Here is a 24,250-nt window from a genome sequence, read left to right as displayed (position 1 = left end):
GGATGAATAGATACATAAATAAATGAATTTGCACTTTTCTTCTTCACGTCTAGTCTATCTGATTGGTTTGTTTGCTTGTTGTTAGATGGTGAATAGATGGTAGATGGTAGATGGTGGATACTAATAAATGTCTGGTTTATCTTCTTCTATTTAATACTTATCTCCAGAATAGATAGCTAGGTGTGATGATAAATTTTGAGAGGATCGTTAGGTGTTAGGTGGAGATACCGGGCCAGTCTGATGTTTGTGGATATGTGATTAGCTTGAGTTATTAGATTCTGGGTTTCGGGGGTCATTGTTATAAGCGGAAGGAAGGAGGAAGAAAAAGAAGGAAAAAAAATAAAAAATCTCACAAAATCTCGTCCTCTCTTTATTTCGTCTCGAAACTTGCACTGCGTCGCCAACTCTCAGTATTTGTCCTTCGTCTGCATTGCCATTTCCGAGAAATCCGTAGCGCCCGAATATGGGACTGTATTTCATGCCTGGGTCTACGCGGCGATCTTTCATGAGCAGTTTGAGGACTTCTTGGTCTTTGGGGGCGGCGATGCCTTTTTCGTGGTCGACGTTTAGGGAGACGCAGCGTCCGCAGTTGGCGGTGAGGAGGATTTCTTTTTTGGGGGAGGAGGAGGAGGAGGAGGAGAAGGTTAGACCGCCCCAGTAATCTTCATCGTAGGGGTGCGGAGAACCGGAGATTATGATGTTGGCGCGGAATTTTGTAATGTCCATTTTGGGGCCTGGGGCGGGGATGCGGCTGGTCACGTCGTCGCAGGAGGATTGGGTGATGATGAGGTAGGGGGCGCAGTCGTTGAAGATTATGGATGAGGATGATGATGAGGATGAGGATGAGGGGGCGGGGGTGGGGAGGAGGGAATTGAGGAGCGGGATTTTGTGGAGGAGCGTTGGAGTAGGAAGAGGGGGGGTGTAGGTTGCGGGTTTTCCGGGGATGTTGCCGAGTACGAGACGGCGGTTGGCGCCTGCGTAGGCGAGGAGTACGGGGTACCCGAAATATTGCGTGAACCAGTTGTTGTAGGGGGCTCCCATGTCGTAGGCTGTGATGGGGCTTTTGTGCATAGTGATTGAGATTTTGGGGAGGTGAGAGAGGGTGGTGGGGGAGAGGTCGATGGTTAGAGTGGGGTGGGGAGGGGGAGGAGTTGGTGAGGAGGAGGAGGAGGAGGGGGGGGCGTGGTAGGTTACGTGCAGAGTGGAGTCTGTGATGGAGGTGTGGAATAAGGCCATTTCTGGAAACTCGGGAACGTGCATATTTTGATACGGACCCCATTTGGAATTGGGGTCGCGCACGCGGAGCAGCATGAATTTGCGATCGTAGGAAAATCCTTCTTTGGTTAGAGTGGCCGAGGGGAGTGAACATCCTCGGAGAGATTTGATGGGGTAGATGTAGAGCTGTGGGTGGTGTTAGTCGAATTGTGATTTTTGGAATGGAGTGTGTGACTCACTTGACTAATAGTCATTTCTGGGCCGGATGGAGCAGATATCGATTTAGAAGGATTTGTTTGTTGCGCAGTAGCCGTGGCCATGGAAATCCCATCCACCTTTTCCACAATCGAAGCCAGCTCTTGACTATTCTCCAGCAATCCCGATTTCTCTTTCAGCATCCCCTTGAGATCTGAAGCCATCTCTGCAACTTCTTGTCGGGATTCCTCATCCCTTTGAATTTGCGCTTCGGCTTTCCCAAGCCGTTTCCTATATTCCTCCAGCTGAGTACTTCGAGTCGATAGCCGGATTACAAGATACCATATCAACACAATTTGGAAAATCGATCGGAATGACCATTCTCCTAGTATGGGTATGTGTATTGTATTTATGTAGTCAGTGGTCTTTTCCATCATTTCCCACAAGGAATCGAGAAATGATTCCGAGGTTGCCATGCCTCCGGCGTGGGACGTATTCGTCGTCATTAGCAGGTATGTTATGAAGTGCCTAGAAGATTACCGTAGACTGATCGAGTGAGGAGTCTGAAAATCGAGGGATCTTCTTGTCTAGATTTATTTGTATCAAATAAGTCGCTGGGATGGATGTCGTTGAGATGTATGTATGAAATATGCGGGCTTGCAAATCCCCTCATGCTCGAGTGAAGTGTTAATCTTATCCGGCGAATCAGAGGAAAGATGGATATTCTTACCCGATAAGGCGAGTTTATTCTTCAATCTCCTGAATGCTTTTCATTATCGCTCTAGTTTTGAGTTCTAGCATTTGGATAACATGCATGTCGTTCCATCGATTGTACGAGCTGGATTAAACTTAAAACCTGCCAGCTCTTGGACATTTCGGATGATCACGTGAGAGATATCTCGTTTGATTTTTGATCTCTCCCGCCAATTCGAACGGCACAACTCACAGCGAAACAAACATTCTGGGGGCCATTGAAGATCTCGGAGGGAATCTATACGACATTGCTTGATTTCTTCTTCCTTTCATTTCCTCAACGCATCACGTGTTGAGCTGTACAACCCTCCGGCTTCACTCACCACACAGGAAGCATCTCCGCAATATTCATGGATAGACCCCGCTTTTTCCTCATAAGCCAAGTGGGATATTCTCCTCCACGTGCATCAACCATAGGACCTCAACTTCATCCGAACTTTGTGTGTCTGCAGAGATAATTTACTTTTACCATCTTTGGGATGGATTCCAATGTGTATCCTAGATGCATGGGGAGATTAACTTTTTATCTGTCTATAAAAGGACGATGAATTCCTACTCTTGGCATTGGCATATTTCAGGTGTCGGTTTTTAAGATCAATTATTGTGTCGTTTGTCGTGATGTTTTCGTTGACGATTTGGTTAAGTCTTCTCTCGATCGCGGGGGCGGCCCCGGGTGCTCAGTTCCCTCATGCTACTCCAGCTCCTTATTATGATGCTCGATCAAACTCCGGATCGCATGGTAAGAGTTGGATAAACTATACTGCTGTACCGGGGTTCTTTTTACAAGATGAAGCGACGACCGTTCCGTCGACTTTCGATTATGTATGAATTCCTGTCTTTCTCCGTCTCTGGATCGTGATCTCTATCATTGCACATATGTTAGGTTTACAAGGCTAATCTCGTCATATTCATAGACTCAATGGAATTTTGGTCTCATAAATCGAACTTATCCTACGGATTCCCGTGCTTCTAATGGTACAAGTCAATGGGAAAGATTTGAGAAATATGTGACGTCTTTAAATAAGAATTCGAAGAAGAATGTGAACTATAAAGTTTTGTTCATGGGGAGACATGGTGAAGGATGGCATAATGCTGCTGAAACTTATTATGGAACTCCTGCTGTAAGTTTTTATATTCCAAAGTCATATTGATGAAATGATTGCTAATGGTGAATGTAGTGGAATGTATGTACTTCTGGACAAAATAAATCTAGTTGCGAGATGAAACTAATGATTGTAGTGCTACTATTCCGAATTGGATGGCAATGCCACTGTCACAGTACGTATCACGAGTCCACCATCTACCTCTGAACAGGCTATCCAATAGTCCGGACTGCAGTCCAGCAATGTAAGGTTCTGAATGTCCAAAAGCAATTGGAAATCTGAAAATGGTCCAATGTTCCAGTCAAATCCAATATTTCAATACCTCAAATGATTTGAATGTTTTAATTGGTTTGGAGATTTGATAATTTTTGTTGTTGGATTGCAGTTGGAACTATTGGACACCCTGCCTCTGAATTTATCAAGAGGAATCTAACATTTTTCAGTGGGCAGATGCTCATTTAGATCCTAAGGGGATTGCTCAAGCTCAAAAAGCATCCAACTACTGGCTTTCCCGCATCCAGCTTCAGAACATTCCCCTCCCCCAATCTTACTACACCTCTCCGCTCTATCGCTGTCTCCAAACATCCAATATTACATTCTCCACCCTTCCCCTTCCTAAATCTCGTCCTTTCAAGCCGTTGATTAAAGAACTCTTCAGAGAAGGTATTTCTGGTCATACTTGTGATCGAAGAAGTAACCGCACTTTCATCCATGAATCATTCCCTTCATACAAAATTGAGAAAGGATTCGCGGAGAATGATCCATTCTGGAAGGCATTAGAGGGTGAGGTTTCTATCGATCAGGACATTAGAAGTAAGAAGGTTTTGGACGATGTTTTTGGAAGTGATGATCATACTTGGTTGAGTATTACAAGTCATTCGGGAGAAATTGCTAGTATTTTGAGAGGTATGATTTTTCTATTTCTTTGCTTGATTTTTGCGTTGGGTTGTTGCTTTCTTGAGTGGAAAGGCATGTATATATATATATATATATATTGCTCGATGTTCTTTCCATGGAAAAACAGGTCATTGTGGAAAAGTTCGGACCACGGTTGGGATGGGTGAATAACTCAATCCAAACTGATCTCTTGAGAGGTGTCATTAAGAGACTGTTGATGCCATATCCATCTCCATGCAATATTTAGTTCATTTCATTTTGAAATGTCGCACAGTACTAACTTATAACATACAGTTCTACACCACCAAGTCTTCAGCTTAGTAACCGGATCTATTATTCCAGTCTTGGTTAAAGCTGAAACCATTTCCGGAACTCCAACCTCAACTTCTTCTCTTCCTGTAAGTACTCTTGTTACTTTCATAGTCATTCTTTCGGTAAATGTAAGGATGTTTGGTACTCATACTAATGGCAATGACTTAATTATAGTGGACATCTATATCAACGTGTACCAGTCCTCCAGCTAACACGGCTACCTCATAAGGTGGGAAAAAATGAAGAAATTTGAGGATAAGGTGTAAAGGAAAAGGGTAGTAATATCATTCAAATTAGAAGTACTATAAGATCAATCAATTAGTATTCCTAAATATATTTCTCTTTGCCCTCTCTTCTCTCCTGATGCATGTATGGAGATTATGACTACTGTTTTCATTCCCTACAGTTCCTCCATCTCCTCACAGTAATCAAAATCCTCCAAACTTTTAAGAAAATATTAATCTCATAATGAATAAGTGTAATGTCAAAGTCAGTCACTGATCTTCTAATCATAAAAATACACTTCTTATACTCTAGTAGTAAGAAAATAAATAAGAATAAACCATGATTTTCAATCCCTTCGTATTTTATATTATCATTCAATACGTCTGCCCGTGTGTCATCATGACCTCTTTCCTTTTCCTCATTTTTTTCTAATACGATTGAGATGGTGGATTATAATGAGTAGTATATGTATATCTTTTTATCTATCTATTAATTAGTTGATAGAAATCATATGATATCCTTTTCTTTGATATATATGTGTCTTGGGCTGGAGCTATGTAGAGACGTGTTGATACAAGGGTTTAAAGTACACTTTGGCTAGTTGTATGTATGTATGTATGTATGTATGTATGTATGTATGTATGAAAGGAAACGGGGATGAAGAGGCGATGAAGATATTTAGAGATTTTGGGAGGTGATGAGACTCTGCGGTTAGAGAGATAGGTATTGTAGGGAGAGGAAGTATAATGGATGATTGAATTTGTGTTAGTAGTAGTGAGGGGGGGAGGGGGGAAGATTATTGTAGAGGAGGGGAATGTGGGATGGGATGGTGGGGAAGAGTGATTTTATGGGTTTCTGGTCTTCTTTGTAATGAGAGAGATAATAGGAGAAGGAGGAAAAGACAAAACAAGAGAGAGAAATTCAAATACAGAATAAGAAAGGGAGTAGAGTGTGGGGGAAAAAAACCCTGCAAAGAGCTAAGCGAGGTCATTGCGTGCAGCTAATTCGAGATCAAGCGAGATAATCACCTCCCCTCATTGTCATTATGAGTATAGTTATGAGACAAGAGGAGATAGTCTAAGGGTTATCATAGTACTATGAGAATTTTGTAAGAATTTTACATCGTTAGATATTACTTCGGTCGTAGACGTAATGAACGAGAATTTCCAGGAAATTTTTGGAAGAGCGAAGGAAAGCTATATAATTTTGCGATATTAGTTAGTTCGTTTCACCGGAACAAGTTTACGATTTTCAAATCATCAAATCACTTAGAAGTCTTATTATAGTTCCCCATTTGGGGTTTTTAAACTTTTTTTGTAGCTTCCGATAGAAAGGAACTCTCATCTAGTGAGAACTCAGGGGGTTTAATATACATGATTTCTCCAAAAGGAATATTCAAAACCTTTTCCTATCCCACCGGTCGCCTTTATCTTTTTCGTAATACAGAATTTTCGCACGCAACACTCGATAACAAAATGACAAATAATCTGCTCCTATCAAATGATGTCCTTAAGTAACACCCCAAAATAATATGCCAAAATAATGTCCCTAAATAACACCCAAACTGATGTACCAAAATAATAAATCAAAGGAGAGTTATGATCATGAATCATGTGGTATTTAGGCTTAGATGATAGTATTTCCGTATCTCATCAAAAAGTCGTGATAGTAAAATCATTAGGTATCGCACGCTCTTATATCCTATAGAGGAAAAAGAAGCGAGTGGCTAAATCGTACCGCTTGAAGCTGGAGTAAAGAAGAAAAAGAGTCGTAGACAAGAATAAAAGAATACAAAAACTATAATTGCAGTATAGCTGGGTATCACATACTCCTAACTATCCAAGTGGTAGAAGGTGTGAGGACCTAACTTACATCGCACAAAAATCATAGCGCAAATAACTGTACTGGATGACACATCGAAGTCATCAAGGATTCGAATATCCTAAAGGTAATTATGACAGGCGTCTTGACTGAGGTATCGCCCTAAAATAGCCTTCCATTTATTCCTATTCCTTTCTAGTGCCAAAAATGTCGGATGATCTGGGGGCGAGCCTCAATGCTATCAAAAGAAGCATTGTTGATCAACTCAAAGCCTCTTCGTGCAAAAAGCTTTGTATATTGAAGGTCTGAATTTCTGTTATCCGTAGTGATAGAGAGAAATTGTCGACAGTAGAAAGGAGTCATCGGTGGTAGAGAGGAAGCTAATCGAGGTCGTACGCAGGCGAAGCCCATCCATTTAAAGAACAATGAATTACAACGCTTCGAAAGACTAAGATCTTGATATGTTAGCTTCAAGTTTATTTTTCTTTCTTTGTCAATGAAGGAGAGGGAAGTAGATCTGATATGCTAAGACATTGTGTGGATTATTTCTACCATACCGGTGGTAAATTTTGGTATCACAATGTATCGGAACCATCATATGCATTAATTGCAAGATTGAGCTGGTTGATGCCGGCGTCTACGTCGTTTCGGGATGCTTCAAGAAAACCCATAGATTCTTCTGGTCTCATTGTGAAATAAGATACGTCATTATCGTTGCCTTCGGCGATGGCAGTATTCTTTTTTTCATTCATTGTTAGCTTTTGACTAGTTCATCTCATAATTTATGCAAAGAAGAAAATCAATATGTGGTGCAAATGGCAGGCATAAACTAGTAAAAGAACCAGGCAGTAGCCAAGAACGATAATGGAGAGTCATATGATAATAACTTGGTCAATTAGTGTACATACTTGACACTAATTAGATCATAGTATTGAAGTTACCCTCCGATCCTTGATGATCGTGGATTAAGGATCAGCGGTCATCATGAAAGCTTGTTCAAAACTCTACATAAATGAACTTAATTCCCCTGTCTTAATCTCTTTCACATCTCATCTTAAGTTGCAAGTTTATATATTCTTGTTGTGCTGCTTTTTCGGATATGATAATCAGAAGCTCTCAAGGATTGAATATCTTTTATGATCCTGAAATTCTCGATAGCATTGAATTGGATCTTTTGCTGAAATATGATATTATATATCAAGCATGGACTAATCAAACTCCTCTCCCGAACTGAATAATTGGAAAGAGAAAAGAAACGAAGAATTTGTACTTTCTCTCGGAACTTAGGGAAAGGGAAGAGAGGAAAGAGGGAATGATGGGAAAGGGGGGTGAATGCTCTAATTGGATCAGAAGCACAAATTCAAGGTCGAGGAAACGATATTAAAAACGAAACAGAAGAGGGAGTATGCCAAATTGCACATGTGACAGACAGCAAAAGTGATAATAGAACAAGAACAATTGAAAATTAGACATACAATATCTTCATCCAAATACAATCTGGCGAGCTGATTAGCAAATAGATTGTTCTCTTCTTCCTCATTACTATCATGATGGCCATCATAATTTCCATCATTCTCATCGTTGTTTCCACGTAGACCACTTTGGTTGACAAGACTAGAATGATATGGGTTTCTATGGTGAAGATCATATCTATTTTGAGCCGCGAATTGACTACGTAGGAGGACTGGGCGTCTGCGAATATTGTCATTCATGGCAGTAAGATTGCTACCTGCAGGGGAAGGTGGAGCACTGAAGATGCTGCCTGCAAAGGAACGTGGAGTAGAGGCACCGCTGGCGAAACCGTCGCTTGCCAAAAAATTCAAGCCAGCTACAGTAGCTTGAGGAGCATTAGTAGCCTGAGAGGTTTGATTGACCTCGGCAGTTTGAGTATCGTAGTTAGCTTGAGCACCGCTAACGGTTCTAGCATTGTTGATAGATTGAGTATAGCTAGAACCTGGGCTTACTGCAGGGAAATTTCCGCTCAATGGCGCGAGACTGTATGATGCGTCTGGCCTGCCCCTTATGTAGCTAGCAGCTATAGTATAGCTAATGCCTTGAGCATGGCCAGGCAATTGATTAAGGTCAATGAGTGGAGCATGGCCAGCAGCTTGAGCACAGTCAACAGCCTGAGCGTTTCCATTGACTTGGACAGCTTCAACACTATTATTATTTCTCAAAGCTCTGCTTCGGTTAGCAGGACACAAACCCGCAGAACAAATAACGAATGGACAACGCCCCATCGAAGCTGGATGACCATGTTGAATCATTTTGTTGGCAGATTGATGATTTTAGTCGGAAGATTTATTCTTTGATGGGGAGTTTGAGACTTTCAACGAACGGACTGTTGCTGTGAATACCATAGTTAGCATTCAATCAAGTAAAGGACTCGAGTATTTTGGGAGTTTTCAGCAATACTTAGCAATGCACGTACGATTTGTTTTCTCAGATTTGTATTGGCGCAAAGAAGAATTGAAGTTTTAGATTCCTCTAGAAAGGAGAAAAGAGGGAGGAAAAGGTGACGGGTAAGGAATTGAAATCTCAGATCCTTTCAGAAAGGAGAGAAGACGAGGGAAAAGGTAATGGGTTTGTATTCAGAGGCTAAGAGTAAAGCAAGATTGAAAACTTGACCGGGGGATATGCCGATGTTTTTGTGATCTTTTGATTGGGCCGGTTTTGAGGTGGTGTAGAAAAAGTGGTGGAAACCCGACAAAAAAGAGAAAGCAGATTAGGAAGGAAGAGAGGGACCGGTATAGAATCTGGCTCAGTCAGTCGAGCTACGCTTTCATGTGGTCACGTGTGTACTTACACGTTCCAATTCAGAGGAAATAACACTCCGTATCTTTTCTGATGATGGTAATAAGGCTAAGTGACGAGCCTTACGCCATATCATTCGTTGCCTTGAATTTTCTCCTCGATAAACTCCACTTTTCTTCTCATTGTTATTATCAACAACATCCAGGAAAGCGTTAAGATGGTTGTAGATTTGCTTTAGTGTCAGCTATTCTACTTGATTCTGTCAAGGGTATCGATACAAAAACACCTAAATGCGTAGATCACTTCTGTCTAAGAGCAATTATTACGCGAGAGGTACGGGAGAAGAGAAAGGAGTTGACAGCTGCAGATCCAAGATAGAACATGAACGACAATGCTTTCTGGGAATTCGATTCAAAAATCAATATCAAGTGAATGAAATGGCGTTTTGATTTAAAAATTCACATACATACAATTGTCGCTTTTTTCTCCTTGACATACTCTACAATGTTTTTCGTTATCGGAGTCGCATGGATCATGCCAGCCAGATCTACCGAAATTGAAACTTTAATTTAGTAGTCCATTGTCAATACCGACGAACTCACGCTAAATTCCCGCTGGTATAGGGATCTGGGTTAGGTGAGATGGGTTAGGTGAGATGGAACAACCCTTATTCCAAACAACCACCTTTGGTCTCGTCGCCCTACAATCTGATCGGCTCGATTTTCCTTCCCTGTGGCAATCATAACGCTAATGGAATGTGTGAGATTTTGGCTTTTAGACCGACGTATAGACAAAACTCACCGCAGTCCAACCTAGGATTACGCAACAGATATCAGCGAAGAATGAAAGTGTTAAAGTCCTTGATTCGTAAATACACTTCTACTTCAAAACGTACAAATGAAAGGGATGTGTCAATTTTCTTGTCATCAGATGAGAAGTTTGAAAGCAGTAGTAGCGATACTTTGTCCTGGTGATGTTTGTTTGCTTGTGTCAAGTGTTGGGATATATCATATCGTAATGATACTAGGTAGGTGAAAGTTGTGATCGAAAGCTGGAAGTATTACTACTTCACTCTTCAGAGCGTACGTATTGGATGAGATCGAAACCCATACTAAGAGTCGGAGGAATCATATTAGCATTCCCACTTTTGTATCTGTTTGAATATGATTCTGCGCAGTCCCAGCAACGGTACAACCAATTTTCGTTTCGTACACTGACAACAATGACAACTTCCAGATGATTATCATGTAAAAGTGCACCTGCTATTTTGATAAAGCACTACTAGTGTAAAAAAATCAAGATATGAGTCAGATCTAACATTAAATTCGTTCTAGTGGTTAGTTTCCCGCCGCTCTACTTTTCCATTTTACACAATCACGTACTCCCAAATTGTATCCTCCTATCTATCATTCATCTCTCCCTCTCCGTTGTTAGGGATAAATATACAAGGTGCGACTTTAGTGGATTGATATATATTCTGGATCCATAGCATTAATAATTCTATATCCCTTCCACCCCGACAAGAACGATTCCTTCTCCGTAAAGTGCCATCTGCCCGAATCATCAATCTACTTACTCCCATTCCTGACCAATCTCTACTGTTCCCTAAAAGGTCCCATACCACCAACCTAAACATTACTGAACGGTGGCCTAAAGCTCCAGGTAACTTATCCGCACCCGTACTTACTAGAATATCTCAGCACCTATATATAAACTTGCTCTAAACTATCGAAGTGAATCGTAATTTTAACCATAGATGGATCTAGGGTTCAAAGTGCCATTCCGCCCTGCAAAATACATCCACACCTACTCTGCGAAGTGTGTATTTCTTGTACCCAACCCTACCCTCAAGGTAGAAAGCTTGTGTCTGCTTAGGTCCACTAATGAGTATACGGACTGATGGGACATTACAAAAGTTGACTTGAAGATATCTATTAAGAAATCGGTTTTTATATATCCGGAATTTTTGTAAAGATTTATTAAAGATTGAACAATGAAAAGATAGATTCTGATATCGAACAATTGACGAATAAAATAATCAAGAATATCGAAAGTTAAGGAGTGTCCTATCAGTCTGTACACCCATTGGTGATCGTTATTGACTAAGTACCATTCATCTTCACCAACACTGCATCAATTATCGCATCTTGAATCAAATTTCAGACATTTATTAGTTCATGGGATGATAAATTAATCAACTGATTACTTAATAAATGAATCTTTCGAATATCTACCAATCTTGCAAGAATCGCAAAGTGTGATGTATGGTGCATCCATATCCATATCCATATGATCATGCTTTGTATCATGTTGTTCTATTTCGCAAAATAATTGATTATCCCCCATTCCATCTCAAAGTTGACGACATCCGAAACGGGGACTGGGTCGCCGGTCAAGACAAAAGAAAAGAAGCATGGTCTTAAAATCACAAAGCCCAATTCAATAATAAGATCCAATCCAATCCAATCCCTCCCACTTCAACCCATCCAAACCTACCATCCACACTCCCTGATCCGATTAGTAAGTCTCGCAAAGCCCCAATAGCGAAAACGACTCATAACATCAGAGCCACCTCTATCCTCACGCAGATTATTTCTCTGCAATCCCATACCCATACCCATACCCATACCCATATCCACATCTCCACCCTCCTCCAACTTTTTCCTAGCCATCAAGAGATACCTGCCCAAATTCTCCCGCTCCTCCACCAATTCATCATCCTCATTTTCCGCATTATCCAAATCGTACGAACGGTGCTCAATCGCCTGATCAACTGCAATCTTCAACTCATCCAAAACCGAAACACATAGTCCCATGAATGAACCCGGAAATGCGATTTTCTTGAGAGGTGCATGGAGGATTTGCACGTTGCGCATGATTGTGTTGTCAGGTTTGCATACTTCTGAGGGATTTAGGGTGCCTGTAATGTAGGTTACTGTCGCGGCGGTGAAGATGATATACTGAGGGAGCTGATTGGTAAGGAAATTGATTAGCTTCCAAGTCTCGCAAACAAATAGAAAAGAGACGCCAAGAGATATAATGAAGCATACCCAAGCACTTCTAAAAGCGAACGATTTGACAAAATCCGCATAGATGGGAAACTCATGTTTCGCAATCGTTCCCGAATCCTCTGTTATAAATCCCTTGGGACGCGGCTGCACGATTTCGCAAACATATCTACACGCATCTGCAAGGGATCCGATCATTCCATCTTCGGCCATATCGCACTCTGGAATGAGAAGGAAGGTGCGAAGGAGAAGAATCTTGGTATGATGATATGTTAACCATAATTCTGATCTTTGACGATTTTGTACTTCGTTCAAGTTTCCAGGATTGGCGTGGATTAACGAGGCTGCTTTCTTCTTCCAGGAGGGAAAGGTGTTGGTAAGGTAGGTTTGAACCGCGTTGTGGCGCTCTTCGGGGTTGTATATGCGGAATCCGTAGAAATCGTCGAGAATGTTGCATATGATGATTGCGAGTCTGGATATCTTGATTAGTGGTGGTGTTGGAGTCGATAGCAGAAAGGAATTACTTACTCGAATTGGAGATTGGATGCAAGGTTTGTGGAGAGATCATCTGGAAAAGCTGGTATAAGGTTGTTGGGTGTGAATTGTCTGTCGTTGAGAGTCTTTGGCAACTCCTATTAAGATTGTTAATTAGTTCTTTGATCCAAGTATATTCATTATGTAGTTACATCCATCCATCTCTGAACACCTGCAGTGCAAACAAAATATAGCTGGCATCTGAAGTCTGACGTCTGCCATAGTTGTTAGGGGTGATTATCCGACCCCCATGTATTCGGATAGAAGCTCTTCTTGACTCGAAAAAGGGGCCATTATCTCGACAAAGCAATGGCCAAACAAACCTGCCAACATAGAGTATGCAGACCTTTGCATGTTAACTTAACAGAAATAAAAAGCTTACCTGATCAATATCATCAAGTTTAAGACGTTGTGGTCTCTCCAAAGCACAACTCAGAAATTTATCCAGATAAAAGGCTGCCCAGAAAACTCGCTTTTGACATTCCACCTCGATTAAATCAACAATATTTCTCTTGCTATAGTGTCTATGTAATCCAAGAGTGAAGATTAAGCTGACGACGTTGGAAAAAGTGCTCCAGCATTGGTTGATTCTACCTCTAGCAATGAGATAGTAGCATTGGAGAAGTCGTGCTTGAATGCTAGTTAATTGTGGCGGACCAGTTTCGGATTTCAATTGTTCGTCTGCCAATTGACAGTTAAGCATACTGTTGAAGATGAAAGAATTAGCAGAAGAATAAAAGCGAAATATGGCTAACTGACCTGGTATCCAAAAACTCCGACTTTGCACTGTAAGCCTGGGCCGAAGCAAAGATCATGAAAACGATAGCATTCCTACTTCTAAGATAATCCTTCTGCAAGAGATCACCACCAGCCTCTAACAACTCTTCTGCCCATCGTTCAACACTCGGTCGGTGGAAAAAGAGTATGCTAGGGGAGAACTTGTCAAAATAAATTTGAACAAGTTTAGCACCATCATCGGGACTTGGCAGAGTAACCAGTCCAGGTTGACTGATAGGCATTGGTAGATCACCGTATGCAAGGACAGAAACAGGTGCATTTTGATCAAACCTCTGTTTTGCTTCTTGAACTAGATTAGCAACTGAGCTATTGCTTGCCGACTGTTGAGGTTGTGAGATCATTTGGTTGAAATTTAGATTCTCGCCGAATGGACCAAGTACCGGTGACATTTGCCCGCCGTCTCCTTCTTTTGAAGATCCAAAATTAACTAGATTAGATCCACCAACGAAGACTTTGTGCTGAGGGTCAGGTTTATAATTCGGGTTTGGCAGGATCTTCGTTCGCCGACCACGGGAGTAATCATTATTGTATGAACAATCCTTCTTATCATAAGCGCAGTTATTGCATGGCATATTACCAGAGCACCTTGACTTTCCCCTGTGTGACAATTAGTAAGATCGTACTGACTTACCCAATTATCTCCAAGTGAATGTATGTTTGAATAAAGGGGGGTGAATCTCGGAAAAGCTTACTTTCTACATTGATCACAAGCTTGAGTAACTTTGCTTCGCTCTCCATCTCTTCCTTTTCTTCCTAGAGCAGGTTTGAATGAATTTCCGTGAGGTGTATTGGTTTTGGATTTGATTTTGCCCGTCATATTGAAGAATTACCCAGGTATTGGTGGAAGTTCTGAAGTTGCGCGTGGTTGTAGTAGTAAATATCCGCAGATTGTGTATTGAACCTGTAAAATCAAAGAAAAAAAAAGAGCAAGAGAGCTTGGCAAGAGAAATAGTACTTTAGGAAGACGTTTGTGGATTGTTCAAGATGAAGCCGTGTGATTTGAAAATGAAAACAACGGCAGAAGTTGTGACGAGCCGTGGAGGATAAACAACGGAAACCTCTAGCGAGCCAATTATAATTCTATAATTCCAGGTCTCGAAGATGGAACGACTGATATACATTAAATACTGTTTTAATTCACTGTGCAGAAGAAGATATGGATATATCCGGATATATAGAAAGAATAGATACTCAGAGAAATTCCTAATAGTACCAAGATGTTGATTTACCTGATTTGTTGAAAGAAGACTGTTTGATTAGCTACCTGTCTATGTAAAGATTGCAATAAACATGACCATTCAGTATCGCACAAAGTATTTTGGGGAGGCAGCAGTTCGTGGGATCAATAGAAACAAATTCATTCAAAGAAAAATGGTAAAAATTCTCTTATTTACAAGATTTACAACTAATAATCTTTTCCAAACATAGAACCAGTGTCTTTTTCTGGCATCTTCAAGTATTCCATCTTCTCACCAGCCGAAAGCTTCAACTTTTCTATATCATTCGACTGAACACTTTTCCGGTTGCCGAATAAGCTCAACTTCTTCCATTCACTCTTCTTGCCAATACTTTGATTGACTGATAAGTGAGGTGAATCAATCACCTCCTTTAATTCTTCCTTCACAGACGATTTCGAAATCTCAAACTCGTCAACTTTCTTAGTTATCTCTGTGTTCTCGAGATCAACCTTCTTCACCCCAATTGCAAATCCTTGATCCGTTACAAGAGCCTGATCAAGACCATAGCTCTTAACAAAACAACTAGCGATCAATCCAAATCCAGCAAATATACACATGGCAAACCAGATGCTTTTAATGGATCTTGCAGATACAAGCCTAAAGTCCACAACTTCCGGGTCTTCGGGTGGTAGAGCATTAATCAATGGGATCAAAGCCACAACATTGGCAGCCACTTTTTCGAGAGTGTATCCAAATTGTGCTGCAAGTATGGTAAAGTCTTGAGACGCTCTGAGTTCAGCAAGCATTCTGTTCTGTAATATGCCACCTCCACTAATTACTGTTAGCAAAAGCTCAATATGGAATGGTAATCAAAAATCTTAATGGGAACGACTTTGAAGGCGCTCTTCTACGTGAACTACAAGCGGAATAGAGTTTGGAATACAAATGGAATGAGAATTAAGAGCCAATTCAAGTCACTGCTTATTATGCAGAGAAGCAAAGAGCTGTCATAGAAGGAAGAACTTCCTCGAGCTATAAGAAACGAAAGCCAACATTGAAGTTGAAGTTCGAGACTGCGCAGCGGGTATCTGCGGGGCGGATTATCCGCGGACTATCCACGGGTCTAAATATTTTTTTGCGCCGCATACCTTCGACAGCTGCAGGTCTAACATAGAGAGAAGAAGCAACACATGTTTGCATGACGACGTGAGCAGCCTCTCCAAGATAAACTCCAATGACAATACTTGATGAGCGAAAGGACGCGAATATGACAGCCGTGAAACTACTAGCATTATCGAAGGGATGGAGGAACAATGAAGGAAACGGAAAAGTAACCACTGGACAATGATTCAAGAAACAAAAGCTGAAAACCGTCGAGGAACATACAATAACAGGAAGAAAAAAGACAGTAACTTACATTGCAACCCCAACCGTCTGACCCAACGCTCTAAAGAACGTGAACAACCCTGCTGCAGTAGCAGCATCCTTCTGTGGAGCCGAAGCTTGAATAGCTAAGCTCATAGCTGGATACAAAAGCCCCATACCAATACCGCTTCCCAGCATCAAGAAGATCCAAGCCACAACCGGCGTCCCAACATCAAGAAGATATAGCGTACCACAGCCAAAGACGGTTAAAGCCCACCCAAGCCATAGACTCCAACGATATTTTCCCGTTTTTGCAGCGATGATTCCGACGATCATGGCCATGGGAACAATAGTGAGGGTTTCCGGAAGGGCAGCCACACCTGCCATCATTGATGTGTAGCCTTGGACAGACATAAAGTAGAAGGGGGCATAATAGACGATTGACCAAAGGATCATCCCATGTAAGAAAGTACAAAAGTAAGCAATTGTCGTTGAAGGATTGCGGAAAAGTCGAGTTGGTATGATGGGTTTCTTTGCCAGCAACGCTTCATATATGCAGAAAATAATAAGCCCAGTAGCTCCTATCAGCAATGGGACCAAAGTATGCCAGCTCGTCCATGAATAACTCACTCCACCCCAAGTCAAGGGGATAAGAAATGAGGTCAGTGACCCAACAAATATAATCGATCCGATGAAATCGATTTCAGACAGTTTCTCCTCTATTGTTCTTTCTTTTCTCTCCAATTTCAAGAACCAAACACATCCTACAAATCCTACTGCGATTATGGGTAGATTGAGGTAGAATATCCATCTCCAATCATTTTTCTCAGCCAAGATGCCACCAATTAGTGGTCCAGTGACGCTACCCAATGCCCATACCACGCCTAAAAGAGCCATTGCATTTCCTCTTTGGCGTAATGGCACCGTATCCGTTATTAAAGCTTCTGTGAGTGCAAGAATGCCACCAACACCACTTCCTTGCAGACAACGGCCGACTAATAACAAAGCCATACTGCGCGCTGCTCCACCCAGGCAAGAGCCGATTGTAAAAAGAATGAGTGAGAGCAAGAGTAACGGTCTACGTCCAAACACATGTGATAGTGCTATGAACACGGGCTGCCAAATGGTAGAAGTGAGCAGGAAAGAGGTACCAGCCCAGAAAGCCTCAGTTGCATTTCCATTGAGGGCTTCGGATATTGTCTGTTTTAAAGTTCAAGCGTTAGAGAGGAAATTAAACCTTGGAATGATTCAATGAGAACTGACTGGGAGAGCAACTGCTATTGTTGTGGCATCGAGTGCACAAGCAAGATTAACAATCAATATAGAAGTACACGCAGCAATGTATCTCTTTCCTGGGGCGAAGGCTGCTACTGGTTCATCACCAGCTGTGATAGTAGTGGTTGGCGCCATATCTTTTGGACCTTGAGCTGTCCTGAAGCACTGAATTTAGATCATTGAGGAAGATAACACATAGATCGAGATTGATAAGAGAAATCAATTCGAACATAAAGAGAACGGACAGTTCGAATGTTGTCGCAATTCATCCTTCAAATAAGAAAGTTCCCTTTGAAACAGGCAAGACCTACAGGCTAAAGGACGTACGTGAATATCTTGGTGACAAGTACACACTAAACATGAACGTATTGCTAGACATTTGAGCCGTCAACGACAGATCCAAAGTTCAAGCGAATGAAACAGGACAAGATGCGAGAGCTAAATTATATCCGTGTCGGTTATAAAGTTCGAAGCTCTAGCTGAACTCAAAATATGTTCTGGCAGCACAGGTGATTGGAAACCAAAATACTGGAACGCAGATCGTTTCGTTCCAGACGACCGGTAAATGGCTTATACATAATATGGAAACAGCATTCATCAAAACGGCACTGATTCACGGGAAGCCTCCGGGCCCCCTGAAAAACAGATAGCCATAGAGCTGCTCGACCACACAATCGAACGCATATTATCAGTGCTTCAACTGCTGAAGTGATGAAGTTACGAGCATATCAGAATAGAGTAGCGGGCGACCTCACCTGACACATATCTACCGAAATCTCCAGAACGTCTGAGGGTCGAACTTGTTGGCTTGTGTGTGAGAACAGATGGTCCAAGAGCCGGGAAATTCGTATTGACTTGCTCCACCTCAACGTTCGTCATTCATGTATCCCTTAGTTTGTATCGCCTCCACACTTGGCTCAATAGGAAGATCTTTGGGGTTTCTTTCACGTGTTGTGCTCAAACTTTCCTTGGGTTTCGTCATGAGCGGGACACTTTCAAAAGTTGGTCGATAGACACATTGGTGACTTGACTGGGTACGGATAACCTCTACCTCTCCGTCTACTCAACGGCTGTCTGCTTCACACTTGGATATCCCTTTGAGATACGCACGATTAAGAGTTATTAGAGACAACAAAGATACGCCAGCGAAGACCATCACTCCTCATCATACTCGCAATTGCGGTTGGAGGACGTTCAAATACACTTCGGGCCGTTCATGATCACGTGTAAGCGGAAATAAGCTTATACCCTGCGAGCCTGCCTCTCTGCCTCTCTGCCTCCCTGCATCACCCTGAACCATTTTGATGGACTCGCGATTACCACTTTTGGCAAGCAGTATTCGCTAACAATGCCTAGCTGGGTCCCTTCTTCGAAGTTTATTTGTATTGTTTCCCGTAGATCTTCTCACAATATCAAACTTTCCATGTACTTACTTACCCTGACCAGTCTCCATCTTTTCACCAAACATCCAATCTTATCGAGTGATGAGAGAAATACAATTTCCATTTGTTTAGATACAAAATCTGGCCTATCATCCGCCATGTAACTCTCTGGGTCTATTTTCATCTATTCCCCCTCCACCCAATTCTGCATGATGGAGTGAGTGTAAGTCTCCACTCTCAGTCATAGTCAACCCCCTAGTATCTGCATTTCTATCCTCCAACTCATTTGCTCCGCGACGTCGAATGTGACTCAATGTCATCAGTTCTACTGCAGTTTTATTTTTCGATGCCGCACTCCGACTTCCACTGGAACCAGTTGCATCGGGATCTCTATCACTCGTTATGGCAGATCCATATAGACGGCGAGCTGATGCAGTGATGCGATTCAAGAGTGGACGGAAGTTTGGGAGACAAGCGCACACGATTGCCATTCCAACGTGAACCGCTGACCAGAGTTCTGCTCGTGGAAAATCGACATTTTGACTACCAGGAGCATATCCAAGAACGACTCGTACAATGCCGGTTATGATGACACTTTGACAGTGTTAGCATGGACTGAGGCGGAAGGAGAATGTAGGGCACACATACAAACTTCCCAGTAGGAAGATACCTGCCACCAATACTTTCTGAGAATTAGGCATTTGAAGCCCAATCACCACACCGACTGGCAAAATCAAAATACCAATATCAATCAAAATCTCAAACAAACCCATAATCATCCAATAGATGTTGAAATTAAAACACCATCCACCAGCAGAAGGTCCAATCCAAAATCTGCTTGCCGGAACACAACTGATACATGCTGCGATGGTACCAACGAACCACCATACGATAATCACACCCATAAAGACCCAAAACGACCGTACTAAACTCGAGGAGAATATCCGACGGTACATGAGAAGAATTGAGATTTTAATAGCCGTCACGACTGAAAAATAAAGAATGGCGCACACCCATGACATTATAAGATATGTGACATGAGGTTTATAATCGAAGGTAGGAGAATCGCGATCGATAGTCTCGCCGCCGCTTGGATCCGATTTCACGCCTATGAAGATTGATTATGGATATGCTGATATGCTGATATTATGAATATTCTATTACATACCATAGAGAAGAAGACTACCCGTAACAATCAACAATAAGAGGCCAATCAAAATCCACCAATCATCTGCCGCAACGCCCGCTTTCGTTAATCTTCGTGTCCAAAATCGAAGAGCGACAGTGATGGCTGCTAGTATGGTAACGACCAGAGCAGCAGTCGTTGTATGTTGAGAAGTTTCATTTTGCATGACTATTTTTCATTCATGGAGCTGGAGCTGGAGCAAGATAATTATTAACGATGGATAAGATGAACCAACCCCCCATGAGAATATTTCTACAGAAAGGTGGATGGATGGATGGATAGATGGATAGATGGATGGTCCAACATCTTATCATTTCCATATCAAGGCGTGTACCACACAATTTATCATCAGCCGCTCACGAACAGGCAGGTACAAGTACAAGTGGGAAATGCACGATGGATGTATGTATGTCAGTAAGGATTAGCGGAGTCTGTACAACAGATGGATGTTGCATTCCTTGTTGAATCACAGGAATAGTTGTTGGCGGAGAAGAAAAAATGGAAATTGATAGGCTGATCACGGTCACATATATATCCAAGCATTTTATTTTTTCATTTCACCCGGGAATTGGAGGGAGGGGATTTTCTGCGACGGATCATCTGAGAATTGAATATTGGATTATATGTGGAGTAGCTTGGTTGAGATTACATATATACCCAGTCGATATCCATTTTGGACACTGCAGATCTCCAATTACGTTCTCTCAATTGTCACTTTGAGTAACGAATGGAGTAGGCATCACTTAAACGTCTAGTCCATACGACCATACCCACCCTCCACTCTAGACCTCTGATGGATGTGATATGTTATGTATGGAGGGTAGGACCACTGCCCGGTGAGCGGATCGTGAATTATCGTGGGTTGACATACGATATGCATGGAAAGCATATACAGAGTCGAGGATACAGAACAGAGGATACAGAGCAGAGGGTGCAGAACAGAGTATCCGGATGTGATATGTTCTTATCATACACCTATATGGTGTTACCGACGACATGGTTTGACAACGCTCACATCATCTCTGCTTCCCTTCGCTCCAATGACATACATGTATAACGACGAGAGAAAAACTGACTAATAGGATCTCCATCCCTAGAATCCTCCAAGCCACTCCCATCACACGCCAAGAGGCGACAGATGATACGAGGTAGTAGTTATTATTCATCACTGCTTTATTGTTACATTTCCTCCCTCCCTACGCAGTACATACCTCATCCCACGTAGGAGCAATTCGGTCAAATCGGAAATATCATCATCCACGCCATGTCTGCCGCGTTGCCATCTACCGTCTTCCAATCACCATCCAATTCGTCTCCGGGTACTAGGAGGTGCTCTCCCCAAAGGAACTGTGGAATGCAATGCCGTGCCGCAGCAATACATGAAGCTCTCCACTTTTCCAAGGGACGTTAATCTATCTCATCATTCTTTTCTCTGAAGTGAATAGTAAATTTTTTCACAACTCTTCCATAGCTTCTTCCGATTTGATTTCTGAGATATCTCAACTATCGATCTTTTGAAGGGGCATTGAGATACTCTACTACGAATTTATTTGTCGCGGCGACGTTCTCACGGGAAAGAAAAAGAAGAACGTGATCTATCTTGGAGATAAGGATCAAGAGGTTGCTGATAGCTGATAGCTACCTCTAATTATTTGATCTCGTCAGACATCTTCAAAATTCATACTTCAGTTTCACATTGGTGATATCACTCTCTTCATACATCGACAAGATGGATTTCTCAAAACCAATGCATATCGTCATTGTAAGTATTCCACCCATTCATCCATTACCCAACATCCAATCCCAATCCCAATCCCAATCCCATCATCTATCGATTTTCCCTCTTCCACTCCACTCCACCCCCTCCCGCTATATTCCTCCACCGTAACCCCCTCCGCACTAACCTCCTCCTCCAAACCCAAAGATCGGCGGCTCCAGCACCGGCCTCATGCACGGCACCATGCTCTCCCACCTCCCCACCCCCCACACCCTCACCATCCTCGAACGACACAGCTCCTCTCTACGTCCCGATCTCGCCGCCGGCATCACCACCTGGCCCGAATTCGAACTCTTCATGAAATCCCACGACCGCGTTGCAGAACCCTGGTCGATCCATTCTCCCACGGTGCAATTTTTAAATAAAGATGCCAGTGTGAAGAGAGAGATGAAGAGGGAATTGAAGATGACGAGTTGGAGCGTGATTTACTATCGTCTGAGACGGAATTTTGATGGTTTGAAGAGTGAATTTTGTGATGGGGAAGTAGTGGTTCCTGAATCGGAAGAAGGGAAGGATGACGATGAAGAAGAAGAAGAAGAAGATCAAGGAAAAGGAAAGGGAAAAGGAAAACGTGAATTCTTGACTGGAATGAATGTTACATCTCTCACCAAACTTTCCGAGGGCGGCGTTGAGATAACCTACGAGGATAAGAATGAAGCAAACAAAGAAGTCAAAATGAAAGCCGACATGGTAATTCTAGCCGACGGAGCAAATTCCTCTCTGAGAGCAAAATACTTTCCAGATGTCAAGAGAGAATATGCAGGCTATGTAGCCTTTCGAGGAACTGTCTTGGAATCAGAGGTTTCGGAAGAGACGAAGAAGATTTTTGATCCTAGTTTGACGTATTTTTCTTACAGGGGAGGATATATACTTTTGTACGTCTTATTTTTCTTTCTTGTTATTCAATTCTCTCCCTATTTTTCTCACTCCTCGACTCTCCACAATTCCCAATCTCAATCTCAGGGCCAATTCCCAATCCCCAATTCTCAATTCTCAATTCCCAATTCTTAAATCTCAAACCCCAAACTAACAAAAAGTCAGATACATCATCCCCGGTCCAAACGGCTCCCTCGCCCCCGGTTCCCGTCGCTACAACTGGGTATGGTACCACCCCATCGATTCCTCCTCCCCCTCCCTCACCTCCCTCATGACCGACACGACCGGACTCCTCCACCGCACCACCCTCCCCGCCGGCCTCATGAACCCCACAGCCTGGACCCCCTACCTCACTCTCTCCCAATCCATCATGTGCGCCCCCTTCGCAGAAATCATTTCCAAAACGCCTTCTCCCTTCATAACCGCCATTAACGATTCCGCACTACCATGCGCGCTACTCCCCGGTTTCGACAACAGAGTCCTAATAACCGGCGAAGCGCTAAATCTCATGCGACCACACATGGCGCTCAGCACGACGCAAAGCGCCATGCAAGCATTAGAGCTAGAGAAAGTATTTACCGGCAAGTTATCGCTAGGCGAGTGGGAAAAACGAGTGGTGAAGTGGGGAAAAGTGGGAGTGTGCAAGACGAATGCATTTGGACTTTGGAATTTGAGTGGTTTGGGGGCTGCGTTGCCGTGGGTGCTGAGGTTATTGGGGGTTTTGGTGGGAATTTTGTGAGGGGAAGAAGGGTAGGGGAAGAAGGATAGGGGAATGAATATGCTGGAGTGGATGTGGAATTGAGATATCGATGCCCAGCGATACAGAGCAATACCATAAAATTCCCACATCATACATCATGCATCACTCATCATCCATCATCGGAAAGAAAGAAGGAAAAAAAGAAAAAGAAAAAAAAAAGCGCAAAGAAAATTCTCCAATCACAAAGGCAGAAAGCCAGCCAGCCAGCCAGCCAGTCCGTCCGTTCCTCATCCAAGAACGAAGATAAACACAGCAAACTCGCAACACCAAAAGTTACATACATACAATCCATAGATAGATATCCCATCCCTTTGCAATTGCGATTTTCCCTCCGATTTTCTTTCTTTCCATCTACCTACCTACCCACCTATTTATTTATTCATTTATTTATTCATTAGCTAGCTATGTAACAAGCTTGCTATATTGCACATGATATATTAAAAAATCCCAAATTATTCAAACATCTGATACTATGAGGAAGCTCAATCAATCTTCGTGATATATTGTATTGTATTGCATTATATTATATTATATTATATGCGCATATATATTAACATACTTCATCCATTCATTCATTCATTCATTCATTCATTCATCCATCCATTCATCCCACACAGAGTAAGTACCTAACTAACTATATAATAAATCAACCACTCTACCTACTTTCTCAGTTTCTAAGCACCCCTCTTTTGAGTTACATTACATTACATGACATCACATTCCCATCACATCACATCACATCACCTTGAAAATCTCGCGGGTGTAAAAATAAATCTGACTATAGATGAATGATTCGCGTGAGACTGATTAGATAGTGATTAAATATCTCTAAGAAA

At 42.2% G+C, this 24,250-nt stretch overlaps 7 protein-coding genes across 7 annotated transcripts; 2 read left to right on the top strand and 5 right to left on the bottom strand.

Moving 5' to 3' along the window:
- Window positions 1-114: 114 nt before the first annotated feature.
- Window positions 115-2,117, bottom strand: BCIN_12g05870 (hypothetical protein). The gene is made up of 3 exons (XM_024696539.1): window positions 1,455-2,117; window positions 354-1,401; window positions 115-237 (listed from the first exon to the last, which is right to left on the bottom strand). Exons 1-3 carry the CDS (start codon window positions 1,914-1,916, stop codon window positions 215-217), a joined length of 1,533 nt encoding a protein of 510 aa, XP_024552350.1. The 5' UTR covers window positions 1,917-2,117; the 3' UTR covers window positions 115-214.
- A 522-nt stretch (window positions 2,118-2,639) lies between these two features.
- BCIN_12g05860 (hypothetical protein) lies at window positions 2,640-4,824 on the top strand. The gene is made up of 7 exons (XM_024696538.1): window positions 2,640-2,985; window positions 3,078-3,284; window positions 3,342-3,347; window positions 3,403-3,441; window positions 3,710-4,172; window positions 4,458-4,561; window positions 4,650-4,824. The coding sequence occupies exons 1-7, from the start codon at window positions 2,782-2,784 to the stop codon at window positions 4,701-4,703; spliced, it is 1,077 nt and encodes a 358-aa protein (XP_024552349.1). The 5' UTR covers window positions 2,640-2,781; the 3' UTR covers window positions 4,704-4,824.
- Window positions 4,825-6,074: 1,250 nt separating this feature from the next.
- Window positions 6,075-9,226, bottom strand: BCIN_12g05850 (hypothetical protein). Its single transcript, XM_024696537.1, has 3 exons — window positions 8,953-9,226; window positions 7,997-8,868; window positions 6,075-7,258 (listed from the first exon to the last, which is right to left on the bottom strand). The coding sequence occupies exons 2-3, from the start codon at window positions 8,786-8,788 to the stop codon at window positions 7,097-7,099; spliced, it is 954 nt and encodes a 317-aa protein (XP_024552348.1). The 5' UTR covers window positions 8,789-8,868; window positions 8,953-9,226; the 3' UTR covers window positions 6,075-7,096.
- A 2,339-nt stretch (window positions 9,227-11,565) lies between these two features.
- Window positions 11,566-14,596, bottom strand: BCIN_12g05840 (hypothetical protein). Its single transcript, XM_001551202.2, has 6 exons — window positions 14,308-14,596; window positions 13,577-14,212; window positions 13,200-13,521; window positions 12,812-12,915; window positions 12,326-12,755; window positions 11,566-12,244 (listed from the first exon to the last, which is right to left on the bottom strand). The coding sequence occupies exons 1-6, from the start codon at window positions 14,430-14,432 to the stop codon at window positions 11,768-11,770; spliced, it is 2,094 nt and encodes a 697-aa protein (XP_001551252.1). The 5' UTR covers window positions 14,433-14,596; the 3' UTR covers window positions 11,566-11,767.
- Window positions 14,597-14,987: 391 nt separating this feature from the next.
- BCIN_12g05830 (hypothetical protein) lies at window positions 14,988-17,659 on the bottom strand. Its single transcript, XM_001551203.2, has 3 exons — window positions 17,422-17,659; window positions 16,211-17,358; window positions 14,988-15,624 (listed from the first exon to the last, which is right to left on the bottom strand). The coding sequence occupies exons 1-3, from the start codon at window positions 17,566-17,568 to the stop codon at window positions 15,021-15,023; spliced, it is 1,899 nt and encodes a 632-aa protein (XP_001551253.2). The 5' UTR covers window positions 17,569-17,659; the 3' UTR covers window positions 14,988-15,020.
- Window positions 17,660-18,790: 1,131 nt separating this feature from the next.
- On the bottom strand, window positions 18,791-20,257 carry BCIN_12g05820 (hypothetical protein). Its single transcript, XM_001551204.2, has 3 exons — window positions 19,984-20,257; window positions 19,464-19,923; window positions 18,791-19,409 (listed from the first exon to the last, which is right to left on the bottom strand). The coding sequence occupies exons 1-3, from the start codon at window positions 20,165-20,167 to the stop codon at window positions 18,965-18,967; spliced, it is 1,089 nt and encodes a 362-aa protein (XP_001551254.1). The 5' UTR covers window positions 20,168-20,257; the 3' UTR covers window positions 18,791-18,964.
- A 1,178-nt stretch (window positions 20,258-21,435) lies between these two features.
- BCIN_12g05810 (hypothetical protein) lies at window positions 21,436-23,882 on the top strand. The gene is made up of 3 exons (XM_001551205.2): window positions 21,436-21,763; window positions 21,926-22,653; window positions 22,820-23,882. Exons 1-3 carry the CDS (start codon window positions 21,731-21,733, stop codon window positions 23,391-23,393), a joined length of 1,335 nt encoding a protein of 444 aa, XP_001551255.1. The 5' UTR covers window positions 21,436-21,730; the 3' UTR covers window positions 23,394-23,882.
- Window positions 23,883-24,250: the final 368 nt, after the last annotated feature.

The sequence above is a fragment of the Botrytis cinerea genome, chromosome 12, assembly GCF_000143535.2.
Source record: "Botrytis cinerea B05.10 chromosome 12, complete sequence".
In the NCBI taxonomy this organism is placed as follows: Eukaryota; Fungi; Ascomycota; class Leotiomycetes; order Helotiales; family Sclerotiniaceae; genus Botrytis; species Botrytis cinerea.
Note: the sequence above shows the minus strand (reverse complement) of the source record. Positions and strands in the feature narration are given on the sequence as shown.

What these genes read in the sequence shown, in the direction of transcription:
- BCIN_12g05870 (XM_024696539.1), bottom strand. Translation starts at nt 1,916, where the DNA reads ATGACGACGAATACGTCCCACGCCGGAGGCATGGCAACCTCGGAATCA. An exon ending in CAGAAATGACTATTAGTCAA is followed by an intron (nt 1,402 to 1,454) that starts GTGAGTCACACA and finishes CACCACCCACAG; the next exon opens with CTCTACATCTACCCCATCAA. An exon ending in TAAAGAGAGGACGAGATTTT is followed by an intron (nt 238 to 353) that starts GTGAGATTTTTT and finishes CACAAACATCAG; the next exon opens with ACTGGCCCGGTATCTCCACC.
- BCIN_12g05860 (XM_024696538.1), top strand. Translation starts at nt 2,782, where the DNA reads ATGTTTTCGTTGACGATTTGGTTAAGTCTTCTCTCGATCGCGGGGGCG. An exon ending in ATGGCAATGCCACTGTCACA is followed by an intron (nt 3,442 to 3,709) that starts GTACGTATCACG and finishes AACATTTTTCAG; the next exon opens with TGGGCAGATGCTCATTTAGA. An exon ending in AATTGCTAGTATTTTGAGAG is followed by an intron (nt 4,173 to 4,457) that starts GTATGATTTTTC and finishes TATAACATACAG; the next exon opens with TTCTACACCACCAAGTCTTC.
- BCIN_12g05850 (XM_024696537.1), bottom strand. Translation starts at nt 8,788, where the DNA reads ATGATTCAACATGGTCATCCAGCTTCGATGGGGCGTTGTCCATTCGTT. An exon ending in TGTATTTGGATGAAGATATT is followed by an intron (nt 7,259 to 7,996) that starts GTATGTCTAATT and finishes AATGAAAAAAAG; the next exon opens with AATACTGCCATCGCCGAAGG.
- BCIN_12g05840 (XM_001551202.2), bottom strand. Translation starts at nt 14,432, where the DNA reads ATGACGGGCAAAATCAAATCCAAAACCAATACACCTCACGGAAATTCA. An exon ending in TCGGAGTTTTTGGATACCAG is followed by an intron (nt 13,522 to 13,576) that starts GTCAGTTAGCCA and finishes CATCTTCAACAG; the next exon opens with TATGCTTAACTGTCAATTGG. An exon ending in GCATCCAATCTCCAATTCGA is followed by an intron (nt 12,756 to 12,811) that starts GTAAGTAATTCC and finishes CAAGATATCCAG; the next exon opens with ACTCGCAATCATCATATGCA.
- BCIN_12g05830 (XM_001551203.2), bottom strand. Translation starts at nt 17,568, where the DNA reads ATGGCGCCAACCACTACTATCACAGCTGGTGATGAACCAGTAGCAGCC. An exon ending in CAATAGCAGTTGCTCTCCCA is followed by an intron (nt 17,359 to 17,421) that starts GTCAGTTCTCAT and finishes ACTTTAAAACAG; the next exon opens with ACAATATCCGAAGCCCTCAA. An exon ending in CAGACGGTTGGGGTTGCAAT is followed by an intron (nt 15,625 to 16,210) that starts GTAAGTTACTGT and finishes AACAGTAATTAG; the next exon opens with TGGAGGTGGCATATTACAGA.
- BCIN_12g05820 (XM_001551204.2), bottom strand. Translation starts at nt 20,167, where the DNA reads ATGCAAAATGAAACTTCTCAACATACAACGACTGCTGCTCTGGTCGTT. An exon ending in GGGTAGTCTTCTTCTCTATG is followed by an intron (nt 19,924 to 19,983) that starts GTATGTAATAGA and finishes CAATCTTCATAG; the next exon opens with GCGTGAAATCGGATCCAAGC. An exon ending in ATCTTCCTACTGGGAAGTTT is followed by an intron (nt 19,410 to 19,463) that starts GTATGTGTGCCC and finishes ACACTGTCAAAG; the next exon opens with TGTCATCATAACCGGCATTG.
- BCIN_12g05810 (XM_001551205.2), top strand. Translation starts at nt 21,731, where the DNA reads ATGGATTTCTCAAAACCAATGCATATCGTCATT. An exon ending in AACCAATGCATATCGTCATT is followed by an intron (nt 21,764 to 21,925) that starts GTAAGTATTCCA and finishes CCAAACCCAAAG; the next exon opens with ATCGGCGGCTCCAGCACCGG. An exon ending in AGGGGAGGATATATACTTTT is followed by an intron (nt 22,654 to 22,819) that starts GTACGTCTTATT and finishes ACAAAAAGTCAG; the next exon opens with ATACATCATCCCCGGTCCAA.